Below are 12,817 nucleotides of genomic sequence, written 5' to 3'. Positions count from 1 at the left end.
ACGTTGTCCTCGCGTCCCAGGTCACAAAGCGTTCTCTGACGCTAATAGACTGCAACGCGCACCGTATTTCCTTATAAGAAACATTAGAGAGATAACACAGTCGTTACCGTCTGGAGTTACGAGTAATGTCCAGGCTCGCTTCTGCCCCGTTCTTTGCAAACGCTCCACAGAAGCAAAAGGGGGTGTCCACCGTAGGCAAGCCTGGGGTCGTGGGTGGATGGCAAAAGGCAGGAGCGGTAAGATGAGCGGATGGCCAGCAAGCTCAGGCATGAATGGCCTGCTGAACATGAGGATAAACGCTGATCATGCGAGCGTACAGGTCCGGGTGATCCCGCACGAGGACCTCTGGGTCCCAGGCGCAGGCGACGAAGATGGTGTCAATGCCGCTACTTAGTGGCGTCGTGAAGATGTTGCAAATTTGCAGGCCGATCAGGAAAGCAAATGCAACAACCACAGGGGTGTAAGCGCCGTCTTGGTTATAGGCGGGTGAGGTGAAGATGAGATAGAGGTAGGCAAGGAGAGCGCAGGCGTAGGCGATGAAGGTGGCGCCCATGCCGAGGACGGGACCGATGAGGCATTCATTGACAAGAGCGTCAATGCCACGATCCTTGATCATCCTGTGAACAGGTCAGTAACTTGGTCAAATATGTGTGTAGGGGATTACTCACTTCCAGGTATCCTTGGCAGCAGCAATATACGATTTGCCATATAGGGCAATATACGAGAAGGCGTAGCGATTGAGGAATTGAACGGCCCAATCGAGAATGCCAATGATGCAGCCGAGGACGCAGAACAGAATGGTACCGATAAGGTTGCCCTCGGAAGCTTCTTGTTGCTGGGCGATGGAGCAAAGCTGACGCAGACAGTTGATTATGGCAACAATGAGGCTGCCAAAGCTGATGGATCCGAAGCTGTAGGTCATGGAACGCTTGAGAGCTCCCCTGGTGGCGCCTTTCGGGAAATTGTTGGAGCAGAAGTACCATGAGCCGTAAACGCCGGAGATGGTAGTGTGGATAGTGTTCTTGAGCCACTCGGAGATCCAGTACATTGCAAAAGTGATGAAAACCAAAAGACCAATAACCTTGCCTTTGCCACAACCACCGGCACCGGTGTTGCAGGCAGGGTTGTTTCCTGGCTCATACTTGACGTAAACGGCGACCAAAGTCACCGCGTACCAGGCGCCAAAAGCTGCGCCGATCAGACCACCGATTGCGCTGACCAGATAGACATGGCCGTAGTTCTTGGAGACGTCGATGGCAGTCTGCAGCATCAGGGCGCTAAAGGGGATGCGCGGGATCCAGCTGATGAAAGCGATGACCATAAAGATGGAGAAGAGCAGGAAGACGATTCCGCCTGACCAATAATGCCTCGACAGCATGTAAATGGCGGTGACGAAGCCGAAGATGATGTTCAGGATGCCGGTGATCCAAATGAACTGTTTGGTAAAGGCGCGGGCGAGCCAGACATAGGCATAGCTGAAGACGATGGCAATGCAGAGACAGAAGATGAACAGGACGATGGTGTTGGTTGTGAGGCCGAAGTTGTTGGCGCCATCGTAGATACCGCCGCCATTGAAACCTTTGGTGTGAGCTGAGGCGCGCGCGTTAGCGAAGGCGGTAGTCTGAGCGCCTTGTTGTACTCACCGTATCCCTGAATAGAGACGGCAGACACGACGACGAAACCCAAGAAGACGAGGATGAACTGGAGGAAGTGTCAGTGCTCAGTCGCTAGTAGCCAAGGCGCAGTGGAGCGTGCGCGCACCAGAATGCCAGCCCATAAGTCATTGTATTTGGGTTTGTCCAGCTTGAATGCCTGATCGAACGACGGCTTGTCGGCGTAGGCGCCATTTGGGGGAGGGCCATTTGGAGGAGGATAGTTCTGGCCGTAGTTTGGAGGCGGTTGCGCGTATTGCTTGTGAGGGTCGGGCGGCTGCTGGTAAGGCGCGCTGTTGTTGTAACCATTGGTGTAGCCTTGTTGCTGCTGGCCTTGCGGCTGCTGGTAGTAGTCGGCGGCGGCGCCGTTGGATGCCATGGCTGCGTCGCGATCTCACTCTGCAAGGCGGGGTGGTAGGCAGAGGCGCAAGGTGTGGGATGAAGAAAAAAGTAGAATGCGGAGAGAAAGAGGGCGGGAGGACGATTGGCAGCTCCCATGACAGCATTGTACCTGCCTCCCTGCACGATCGGCCCGCCGCTTCGCCAAGACGGGTAAGGTGCCGGTGCCAAAGGAAGACCCACTCCACAAGCTTCGCTGGTGCCGATCAGCATCTGATCGCACCGTCATCAGCTAGCCCTTCTCTTCGCCATCTACCTCGTTGATCAAGCGCTGCCTCCGGCTGAACGAGCGACTTCATTTCCCAGGACAACCCTGCTTACGCAGTCGTGTCACCTCAATTTGTCAAGTGCAGTGCGGGGTCGCCATCATCTTCAGTGCAAATATCATAAGCATCGCCCTGATATCCCTCGTGCCACACGAGGAAAGACTGTGACTCGCAGCGTCGCTACTGAGCCGCCTCGATGCGAAGTACAGAGGTTCTCGGTAATTGGCTCTGCAAATACGTCCCTGACGAACGGGATCGGTATGATGTCAATCAGGGTAATGCTGAGCGCAAGCTATAAACGTGGCATATCCGACTTTTGTGGAAATCCAAAACCCAGATGGATTTCTTAGAAGTCTGCCATGCCTCATTCACAGGATTCACCATATTCGTTCCTTAAACTTAAGGACCCCGGCCACGAATATGCCAACACAAAGCACATCTCCTTTCTCTTTGCCCAGCAGACACTCTCTGCCGCCACCTTCGGCTATGACTTCTTTCTTTCACTTCCGCCGGATTATACTGCGCTGACGGACAAGAAATGGCCCATGATCATATTCCTCCACGGGGCTGGCGAATCGCAAAGAGGTCCGAACGAATCCTATGCCTGTCTGCGTCATGGGATTCCCAAAATCATCCTCTGCTATGACAAACTTAAGGACGGCTCTGACCCCAGCGTGAGCATACCCATGGCTGAGCGCTTGCGTTCTCGAAAGTCCAGGTCAGACCTTTCAGCCACCCCTGTCCCACCCGACGTTTGCCGCCAAGTGGCCGAGGAGTTTGTAACTCTGACCCCCGTTCTCGACATGGGTAAGTCGCATTGCCGTGTATCCTATTGGAGTTTATGTCGTTCTGACTATGCCCTTTCTAGACAACGGCTATGGCTGGAATGAAACCATCCTGACTTCGCTCCTCGACGAAGTCCTCCCTCATCTCCGCATCGACCTGCAGCGGGTCCACCTCACTGGTTTCTCCATGGGTGGTGGCGGGACTTGGGAACTAGCCTTGCACACGCCAAATCGCTTTGCCACTTTGACCCCTATCTGTGGCTACGGAGACACGTTGAGAGCGAGTCAGATTGCTCGCATTCCGCAGTGGGTGCATCACGGCGAACGGGACGACATTATCGACATATCCCGCAGCGAACGCATGGTTACAGCGCTGGAGAAGGCCGGTGCCGATGTGAAATTTAGCAGGTATCCAGACTTGGCCCATGACTCCTGGACCGAGACATACAACAACATGGACTTGTGGACGTGGATGCTGGCGACTAAAAGCGAAGCACAGGTGGAGTCGGAGATTTTGCCAGAGGGAGACAAGGCTACTGTCGCATAGCGTGGTAAGGATCATCGGATCACTAATTCGAGCATTTCAAGTTGGTGCTTGTGAAGCAAGTGCGTTGAGGTGTTAACAGTTCATGATTGTTTGGACTCTATCCTCCAAATATAAACCCGAGCCTCCAGATTAAGCAGCCTACATTAAGGAAGAAGGGCTGACCAGTCTTCGGACTTGAAGTACTCCTCCAAAGTGCTCATGAGGCTCTCGGCGCCAATCTGAGCAAGTGTTACGTTAGCTTAACTTGAGCAATAACAGGGCTGAAGGTCGACTTACATCTTTGGGGTACAGAGTATCGGTGTCGCCGCCGTCGTAGCCAAAGTCACGGAGATAGAACCAGCATTCTGCCAGGTGATCCTTAAGGTCATCGTCGGCCTGGATCAGGTCCCTGAACTCCTGCGGCGAGACGATTTTGATCCCGCCGTCGCCCGCCAGCTTCTGACCCAGCGTGTGGGCCCAGATTGCCATGAATTCGCGGTAAGTGCACACCTGGCTGGCGGCCATTAGCCTGGCTCCTGGCTGCACGTCCTCGATGAGCTTCCTGACGAGGGGCCCCGTGTCTCTGCGGGTCCAGACGAACGGGGACTTCCTGGAGCCGTCGGAGAAGTCCAGATGCCAGTAGCCTCCGGTCGCGGGATCCCTGCAGATCTCAGTCGTCGGCGCGCGACGCCAGTTGTCGGTGTAGAGGCCGACGTGGATGAAGCTGGCCTTCGCGCTCAGGCCCGACGCCGCCATGGCCCGGTCCTCGCGGACGAAGCGCTCGACGGCGGCCTTGCTGTCGAAGTGCCACACTTGCGTGTACTTGCCGCCCGAGAGCCGCGAGCTGTCGGGAAGGCTGCTGTACACGAAGCGCTCCAGCGTGCGCTGCACCTCGGGCGCCGCCGCCGCGAGCGCCATGTTCGTGCCGCGCTGTGTCTCCAGCTCGGCGCACTGCTGGTTCGCGCTGACGCCGCGCGTTGCTGCGGCCGATCTGACTGCCGGGTCGCCCAGCGGGGCCCAGTAGTCCGTCATGGCGAAGATGGCGTGTGCGCCCGTGAAGGCCGCCGTCAGGGATGCGACGTCGTCCTGGTCCGCTCGCACGAGTTCGACGCCGCGCGCTGCCCATTCCTGGGCTGAACCCTTGGAAGGATCGCGAGTGATGGCGCGGATTCGCCAGTTGCTGTCGTTGATGAAAGCATCAGCGACGCTGCCGCCTTGGTTGCCTGTAATGCCCACAATGACCAGAAGCTTCGACATGGTGAGTTGATTCTTGGAAGACTGATGAAGTAAATGATACGATGAGTTTGATGCTGTTCCTAGGTAGTATTTTGAGCCTTATTTATGCGATATTGAAGCAATAGCATTGATTCTGTAGGGGTCAAAACGATTATTCATCACCTATTGCAAAATTGTGAGCGTCGGGCGAAATGGAACGGACGCTAACTAGACTTGTAAGTCTTGGGATAGCCATAGCAGGAGGTGGTCGAAGGAAAACTTGAGAAACAGAAGGTGGGAATGCTCCAGTACATCGACAGCAGATACAGCCTATCGTAATTTATCGGCCAATAGCACCGTCCGTTAAGATTCGTCCGATTCGAAATAGGATAGAGACGGGAGAAGGTAGCGACCGAGAAACTCCCGCTCTCAGTTCTCCACTTCGGCTTCTACGGACAAGTGAACATGTTCAACGCTCCGTCCCGAGATAGTTGAGTAATCAAGAATCTTCGCCAATCTCTCGTGAGGTCCGTTCCTGCCGGCCTGATGGAGACGGGTGAACATATAAGACAGGTTGGCAATGGAGGAGAGTCGCCAGTGTGAGTTACACCAGCGACGTTATCATGGATTGGAAGACTATTGCAGAGAACAAACGCAACTCGATCATCGACAAGATCCCAGAGGAATGGCGCATCCCTTCTTTCCCCCCGCCAGAAGCCCTACCAGATGTCTCGGGAAGCTATATACGCCAATATCTTACTTCGCGAGAGGTGGATATTACTGAGACGGATGCAGTCGGCATAATTCACAAAACAACCACCGGAGAATGGACGGCCAAGGAGGTCACGCTAGCCTTTTGCCATCGAGCTGCCTTGGCTCATCAGATGGTGTCCTGCCTCCACGAAATTTTCTTCGACAATGCCATAAAAGACGCTGAGCGTTTGGACGCCTACTTTGAGCAGTCCCGTAAACCAGTCGGGCCTCTCCACGGCCTGCCCATCAGCCTCAAGGACTCCATTCACGTCAAGGGGGTCGAAACTACCATGGGCTACGTTGGCTGGATCGGAACATTCGAAGGCGAAAAGGACAGCGAAAAGTACAGGAACGTAGAAGCCGACGTGGCAACTCAATTGCGCACCCTGGGGGCAATCCTGTACGTCAAGACTAGCGTTCCACCAGCGTCTTGCAGTGCCGAAACCGGCAACAACATCATCGGCTACACGACCAACCCATACAACCGCATGCTCACCGCCGGCGGTAGCTCTGGTGGCGAAGGAGCCCTTATTGCCCTACGCGGCAGCCCAGCCGGATTGGGGACAGACATCGGCGCATCCATCAGGCTACCGTCGCATTTCAACGGCCTCTACGGGTTGAAACCGAGTTACCACCGGCTCCCACTCAAAGGGCTGGCGACACCAATGGATGGCCAAGATACTTGTGTTTTCGTCGTCGGCCCTATGGCAACAACATCGAGGTCCACCACACTGCTCATGAAGAGCTTGCTATGCTGTGAGCCGTGGCTGAGCGACCCACTGGTGCTCGAGATACCTTGGCGAGACGAAATATATCTCGGAACGCTTAAGACAGCCAGTGGTGCAGGCAGAAAGCTATCCTTCGGTATACTCCGCTCTGACGGGGTAGTGAATCCACAGCCACCGGTTGTTAGGGCGCTGGACATCGTGGAAAGCGCAGTCCGACGCGCTGGACATGAGATCGTGAGCTTTTCATTGCCCAGGTACCCCGAGGCCCTCCGACTCTTTTTCGGGACATGCTTCATAGATGGCGCCGCCGACGTTCTCAAACAGCTCGCCCTCTCTGGAGAGCCAATGAACCCTGTGATGCCCCCTTTCTTCCATGTCGATGCTCCCAAAATCCTGGACGCGACCGAGATTATGAAGCTGAACAAGGCGATCCGTGAATACCGTGCCGAATTCTTGGACCACTGGAACCGCACCGCTGAAATCGCGGCAGCGGGACAGCCTGTTGATGCTATCCTCATGCCCGTCTTTCCCTCAGCCGCACCGAGGAAGGGCAATGTGAACTGGCTGGGTGAGCCTTGATTACAGCATAAAATGGCACGCACTAACAATCTGCGAAGGATACACGGCCATCATCAATCTTCTCGACTACGCGTCTTATGCAATCCCAGTGTGCCGAGTTGACAAAATGATAGACCTGCACAGACAATCCGAACATGTATCACTCGGGGAAGAAGATGATATTGTACACCGTGACTGTAAGTAAATCGAAACTCGGATAAATTTTATTACTCACTTTCCCATCAGATGATCCTGAGTTGCACCATGGAGCCCCTGTAGGACTACAAATTGTTGGCAGAAGGCTGCAAGAAGAGAAGGTTCTTGCCTTGGGAGAATTCATCTCTGGTGCTATGTCAGGCATTGATGCTCAGGCCTAATTGAGATGCTCTGTGGTATGCGATTCTAGGTTAAATCAATCGAAGAAAAAAGAACTGATGGAATTCGCGCTTGATCGGTCGTTATCTATGAATGAATGACTTGATTGCTTAGTTACTAAAATGCTCGTGCTATTGATCTCCAAGACGTCTTAGAATGAATGGCCAAGCTAATATGCTCATTTGTAACAACTTATTCAAAGACCCGCGGCACAGCCTCTACCGTTCAAGCAATCGTGACGTATGTCCACTCAAGTCAATACTTCTTCCCTTACCCCTCAACACTTTCATACTAATGTTTGTGGAGATAGAAAAATTTATCTAGCATACCCAAACCCAGGACGAAACACTCAACATCAGCACCCCCCACCATAACCCCCGGCCGTACTCACCGTAACTCGGCCCGCAGTACCCCGGCTCAAGCCGACTCAACTTCCGACCCATCCGTGCGTGCGGACCCGAGAACTCTCGTCTCGAACCACGAGCGGCCAACCCGCCGAAACGAACGAGTCAACCGGTTATATAATTAGTTAGTGGAAAACACCCCACCTGCCCATCCAGGAAATCCGGAAGCCCACCAAGCATGTGAAACCCCCCCCACCATTGAAATTCTCCGGTGTGTGGTCCTCACCCACACACCGCCCGACTCGCTTCCCGCCCAACATGGGACCCCCACACACACCCAAAAGACTCGCGGCCCGAAAAACTGGGCATCTGAAGGGTGATGAGAACGTGCACGATTTATTGGGGCACACGGATTCCTTTCAAATCCTCCTCCATTTGCATCAGCTGCAGGAACAAAAAGACCATCCCACCTGATGCATGAACCGGAAATCCTACAGTATGATGTGCTTTAAATGCCGCCGCGGCCGGGGCGCTTACCAGCAAAAAAGCGTGATCTGATTAGCTGGTAGGTCACTTTCCCTTTCCCACCGCGTATTGCCCCCCGCGAGCTAACCGGTACGGACCGAGGTGTAACGAATCGGGAAAATGATTCCCCTCCAAACGCGCAAAGCCGGCCCGCGTGACACCGCCTTCACTACTACATGCTTTATCAATACTCCAAAATACTGCAACGTCCGTTGGGTGGTCAGCAGGCGGCACGGTAGCATTTCGGGCACGAATTATGTGGACCCGACCATGACCACCAAGTATTACTCAGCACCCGTTTCGTGCAGGTGGAAGATGGATTTGTGGTCGCGGGAGAAATCGGGAGCGGCCCAAGCTTTCATACCGGTGAGCAATTGAGACGAAGAGGAAAGCAGATGATGTTTAATGTAGCTCTATTATGTTTGTTATCTATTGCAGGCTCTACAAGAAAGCCGCAACAATGGTCTTCGGGTAAAAGGAAGACAAGAGCCATGTCTGGAAAGCTGCCTGATGATCCCTGTCGCATGTTCCTAGTTGCTACCGAATCCTACTTCTCCTGCGCGCATGCCCGCTTTGCACCAAAGTTGATAAAGCCGATAAATCAAATAGGGGGAATAATCGTGAAGAAAACCGAAAAGAGAACAGCATGGTGCGCGAATGCTACAATGAAAAAGCAAATATAAAGGCGCATGGAGAAGAAAACGACGAGCTGCCATCAGCAACCGTCATGAAGCCGTAACCGTTTTTCATATCCGTGAAAAGGAAATGCAGGGACTACTACCTCACTCACAGCTTCGACGAGCTCTGCACCTTCTCCACCTTCTTTAGGATGTGCGGGAAGAGAGGGTGAGACTCCTCCAGACCGGTGATCTGCATCGTCGCCTCCTTCGCGTTGTTGTCCTTGAGGATCTTGGCGAGCTCGAAACTCTCATCGTCGCCCTCGACGTTCTGGAAGCGCAGAGCCATCTCAGCGGCACCGAGAAGGTTCTCGAAACTCTCGCCCATCTCGGCGAGCTGCGAAGCCGGGCCGATAAAGCGTTCCTTGCGGGACAGCTTGCGGAGAGGTGCACGGCCGACACGCCTAACGTCGTCTTCAAGGGCCGGGTTGGAGATGCGCTTGACGATCTTCTCGACGTAGTCATTCTGCTCCTCTGCCGAGATACCGTGCTTCTTGACAATCAGGCGAGCAGTCTCGCGAAGGCAGTCACGGACGATGTCGTGAATCTCATTGTCGTGCATCGAGTCGTGGATCAGCCTCTTGTTGCGGTTGTAGCCGTAGTAAGCAGCCGAGGCGTGGGAAGTGTTGACCGTGTACAGCTTGCGCTCGATGTAAGGCTCGAGGTGGTCGACGAAGTGAACGCCGTCGATCTCTGGGTGCTGAACACCCTCAAATGGCGGCAGCTCAACGCACCACTCGAAGAACTTCTCGATCTTAACGTTCAAGCCGGCGTCGGGGTCCTGGTGCGGGACAATGCGGTCGATTGCGGAGTTGGCAAAACGCGCCTTGGAGTCGATATTTTGCTTGGTTTCGTCCGACAACCTCTCCTCAATGAAGCCCCGCCATGTGTTGGTTGCATTGATCGCGTTCTCGCAGGCAATGACGGCCAGAGGGTAGTCGAGCTTCCTGGTCTCGATGCCCTTGGCAACGGGCTCGGCAATGAACTTGAGAATGTTGGGTCCGACAGCGCAAGTGACGACGTCGGCGGTTGCGATCTCCTCAATCACCTGGTCAAGCTTGTACTTGCTGTTCAGGGCGCGGTAGTGGTCGATCTGGAACGTCTTCTCGCCGTCGTCGCCAATTTCCGTCACCGTGTAGCTTTTGGTCGAGTTCAGGGCGTCGATGATCTTGTCCATGACATCCACGAAGATGACTTCATAGCCGGACTTGTGCAAGCTGCGGCAGTCAGCATGTGCTCGCCGGGTGCGCCCTCAGCGGGGCGGGATGCAAGGGCGGATACTCACAATTCGGCGACGAAGCCGCGGCCGATGTTGCCACCGCCGAAGTGGACCGCCTTCTTCTCGTACTTGGACATGGCGTAGAGCGGGAGAGAGCGAGGTGGGCGCAGGAATGCAGGGGTTGAAGGTGGGTTGGTTGCTGGGAGCAGATGTGCGTCAGGACGAGGCTTTTGTATGCAGGCGAGTGCGGAGGAGTGGAGTACGTACCAGCAGGCGCAGAAGTGAGGAGAAGGCCGAATGGAGTGGGCTGGGGGTGGGTGCAGCAGCGATGTGTTTATGTGGTGCTGAAGGCGGGCGGGCAGCGGGGTTATGAAGGCGGCGGGGCAGCGGCGGCGCACCAATGGGGGCCTGCAGGTTGTAGATGCTCAGCGGCAGGAGCGCACGGCGGTAGCACATTCCGCGGCGGCACACGAAGGTTCGTGGCACAAGCCAGCAAAGGAAGGGACTGGGCCGGCGGCCCGCCTCAACAGCATCATGCTCACGCTGTCACTCTGCGCTCACTTGTACGGCCCACGCGCGGCGCCGTTAATACCGCAGGCGGCGCGCCGTGAGTGGCCACGGTCCGCAAACGTTCGGGCGATACAGGGCTGGACAAGGCTAACGCTGCTCGGGCACGGTGGAGGCTGCCCAAATTGCCAGGAAGAAGCGGCGGGCTGGGTGACGCTGGTGCTGCGAGAGGCTGTGCACTGACGCCCCCCTCGCCGCCCACTTCCCCGGCGCGACGTCATCTTGGTTAGCTTCCGCCAAATATATGGGGCCCGTCCGGAACAGGCCGCACGGAGCCAGAGCGCTGCCAGTGCCTGCAGCGGCTGCAATGAAGCGCGCGGGCGGGCGCTGCGTCGCTTGTGTCACATGCGGGAGCAGCGAGCGCGCGTGTTGTTCTCAGAAGGCTCGCGGGGGCAGGCGCGACTTCGACGGCCGACGCGCGACGCCATCACGGGGTGGCCGTGTTCGACCGGTGACGAAATCCGCTTGGGGGCCCACTCGCTGCGTCGGCGCCAGGTCTTGCCGCTTCACGATGTCACGATAGTCCGAGATCTGGTCACCGCCTGCGCGATCGCAATCGAGCCTTTCCTCCCTGTTGCACAATGCCACCTTACGCGGACCACCTGCACGCGCCTTGCTTGAAACCTTCGCGGTGACACCACGCCGAGCCCAGCCTACTTTTTTTTTTTTTAATGAAGGAGCAATGTGTTATCTCATTTCCTAATCTGTCGCCCCATCTCTCTCTTTGGTGATTCGATCACCCGTTTGCTCCCAACAAACCCACAAACCAGTTGCCGGAATTCGGCAGCGGCGATGACTCTTCATCGCAAACTGCGTCACTGCGCTCCAGTCTTCCAATTCCAGCACCACCCGCCCCTTTATTACGCCATGCCGCCGTTCGCCTTGAAAACCTGGCCGTTGACCCATCTGGATCCTGAAACAAAAGCGATGACCTCCGCTATCTCGTCGGGCTCGCCTATCCTGTTGAACGGGGTCCAGCCCTTAATGGTGTTGAGCAGCTGCTCGCTCTTTCCCTCAAAGAACAGCTCCGTGCCCGTCGGGCCCGGCGCTACAGCGTTCACGAAGATGCCCTTGCGGCCCAGGTCCTTGGCCATCACCCGTGTCATCTGCTCGATGGCGCCCTTCGTTGTAGCATACAGAAGGTAGTTCGGCATGATGCTCGAGAAATGGCAGACGGACGTGCTGATGAGCACAACGTGCGAGCCCGCCGACATGTGCGGCGCCGCTTTCTGGATAAAAAGAAGTGGATTAGCCTAAGTTTGGTGCAGTCGGTCCCATAAGCGAGGGATGAGGGATTAAAAAAAAAAGATCGCGGCGCCGTACCTGGCAGAGGAAGTAGGGCCCCTTCACGTTGAGCTGCATGGCTTTATCGAATTGCTCCTCGGTAGTGCCAGCCAGATCGCACATTTGCAACACGGCGGCGTTGGGGATGAGAATGTCGATTTTGCCGAACTTCTCGACCGTCTTGCTGACCAGCATCTCCAAGTCGGGAATGCTGCCCGCGTCGGCCCTGACGGCAAGAGCACGGTCGCTACCAATCTGGCGCACCAGATCGTCGGCCTCTTTGGCGGATGAGGCGTAGTTGATCACGACGCTGGCGCCGAGTGAGGCGAGCCGCAGGGCTGTGGCGCGGCCGATGCCTGCCGAACACGTGAGAATGGTCCCTGAAACGGGGTGGACAGATCAAATACCCTTGGACGCGCCTGTGATGACGGCGACCTTTCCTGCAAGGCTGTTGGCTGGGGCGGACATTGCTGTGGTCTGTGTTGTGATGGTGGAAAGGGAGAGGTTTCGTCTGATGCTTGAATGCTCGTCTTCTGCGAGCACCACGAAGCAAGGTGCTCCCAATTTATAGCTGCGACCCCGCCAGGCTACTGCAAGAAGAATGCTCTACCATAGCGACCATAGATGGTCGGGCGGAGTTTAGGAGATAGCAACAGTAGTGCTGACACTATCCACTATCCAACGCGTCCTGCGCTGATCACCCGCAAGCGCCGCTTCAGCCCGTACACAGAATCCCTGGTGTTTGCAGTAGACGAATGACTCAAACTGCCTCTTTCAGTTAACATGCTTCCCTGTGCGTCGCTTCGGCTAGCTGACGTAACGTCGCGTGAGGCCTGACGCCGAACGCCCGAATTTATTGTGGGCTTTGGTGACTCTTAACAATGATTTCGAGTGGGCTCATGAAATTGTCTCCATATTCGCGCTCTGGAAAAAGAAAGAAGTGC

At 55.5% G+C, this 12,817-nt stretch overlaps 6 protein-coding genes across 6 annotated transcripts; 2 read left to right on the top strand and 4 right to left on the bottom strand.

The window, feature by feature from the left end:
* Positions 1–262: 262 nt before the first annotated feature.
* On the bottom strand, positions 263–2,031 carry LTHEOB_9385 (Protein pns1 protein; the record flags this gene model as incomplete). The annotated part of the gene is made up of 4 exons (XM_035518967.1): positions 263–617; positions 669–1,590; positions 1,644–1,701; positions 1,762–2,031. The coding sequence occupies 4 exons, from the start codon at positions 2,029–2,031 to the stop codon at positions 263–265; spliced, it is 1,605 nt and encodes a 534-aa protein (XP_035368990.1).
* Positions 2,032–3,003: 972 nt separating this feature from the next.
* On the top strand, positions 3,004–3,649 carry LTHEOB_9384 (Phospholipase carboxylesterase; the record flags this gene model as incomplete). Its single annotated transcript, XM_035518966.1, has 2 exons — positions 3,004–3,124; positions 3,186–3,649. 2 exons carry the CDS (start codon positions 3,004–3,006, stop codon positions 3,647–3,649), a joined length of 585 nt encoding a protein of 194 aa, XP_035368989.1.
* Positions 3,650–3,792: 143 nt separating this feature from the next.
* Positions 3,793–4,885, bottom strand: LTHEOB_9383 (NmrA-like family protein; the record flags this gene model as incomplete). The annotated part of the gene is made up of 2 exons (XM_035518965.1): positions 3,793–3,867; positions 3,926–4,885. 2 exons carry the CDS (start codon positions 4,883–4,885, stop codon positions 3,793–3,795), a joined length of 1,035 nt encoding a protein of 344 aa, XP_035368988.1.
* Positions 4,886–5,727: 842 nt separating this feature from the next.
* On the top strand, positions 5,728–7,259 carry LTHEOB_9382 (Amidase; the record flags this gene model as incomplete). The annotated part of the gene is made up of 4 exons (XM_035518964.1): positions 5,728–6,352; positions 6,623–6,892; positions 6,942–7,079; positions 7,129–7,259. The coding sequence occupies 4 exons, from the start codon at positions 5,728–5,730 to the stop codon at positions 7,257–7,259; spliced, it is 1,164 nt and encodes a 387-aa protein (XP_035368987.1).
* Positions 7,260–8,912: 1,653 nt separating this feature from the next.
* On the bottom strand, positions 8,913–10,159 carry LTHEOB_9381 (Mannitol 1-phosphate dehydrogenase; the record flags this gene model as incomplete). The annotated part of the gene is made up of 2 exons (XM_035518963.1): positions 8,913–10,020; positions 10,089–10,159. The coding sequence occupies 2 exons, from the start codon at positions 10,157–10,159 to the stop codon at positions 8,913–8,915; spliced, it is 1,179 nt and encodes a 392-aa protein (XP_035368986.1).
* Positions 10,160–11,449: 1,290 nt separating this feature from the next.
* Positions 11,450–12,341, bottom strand: LTHEOB_9380 (Short-chain dehydrogenase/reductase SDR; the record flags this gene model as incomplete). The annotated part of the gene is made up of 3 exons (XM_035518962.1): positions 11,450–11,818; positions 11,913–12,229; positions 12,281–12,341. The coding sequence occupies 3 exons, from the start codon at positions 12,339–12,341 to the stop codon at positions 11,450–11,452; spliced, it is 747 nt and encodes a 248-aa protein (XP_035368985.1).
* Positions 12,342–12,817: the final 476 nt, after the last annotated feature.

This window comes from Lasiodiplodia theobromae, assembly GCF_012971845.1.
Source record: "Lasiodiplodia theobromae strain AM2As chromosome Unknown scaffold_31, whole genome shotgun sequence".
NCBI lineage: Eukaryota > Fungi > Ascomycota > Dothideomycetes > Botryosphaeriales > Botryosphaeriaceae > Lasiodiplodia > Lasiodiplodia theobromae.
The sequence above is the reverse complement of the archived record's forward strand: the minus strand, read 5'-3'. Positions and strand labels throughout refer to the sequence as shown.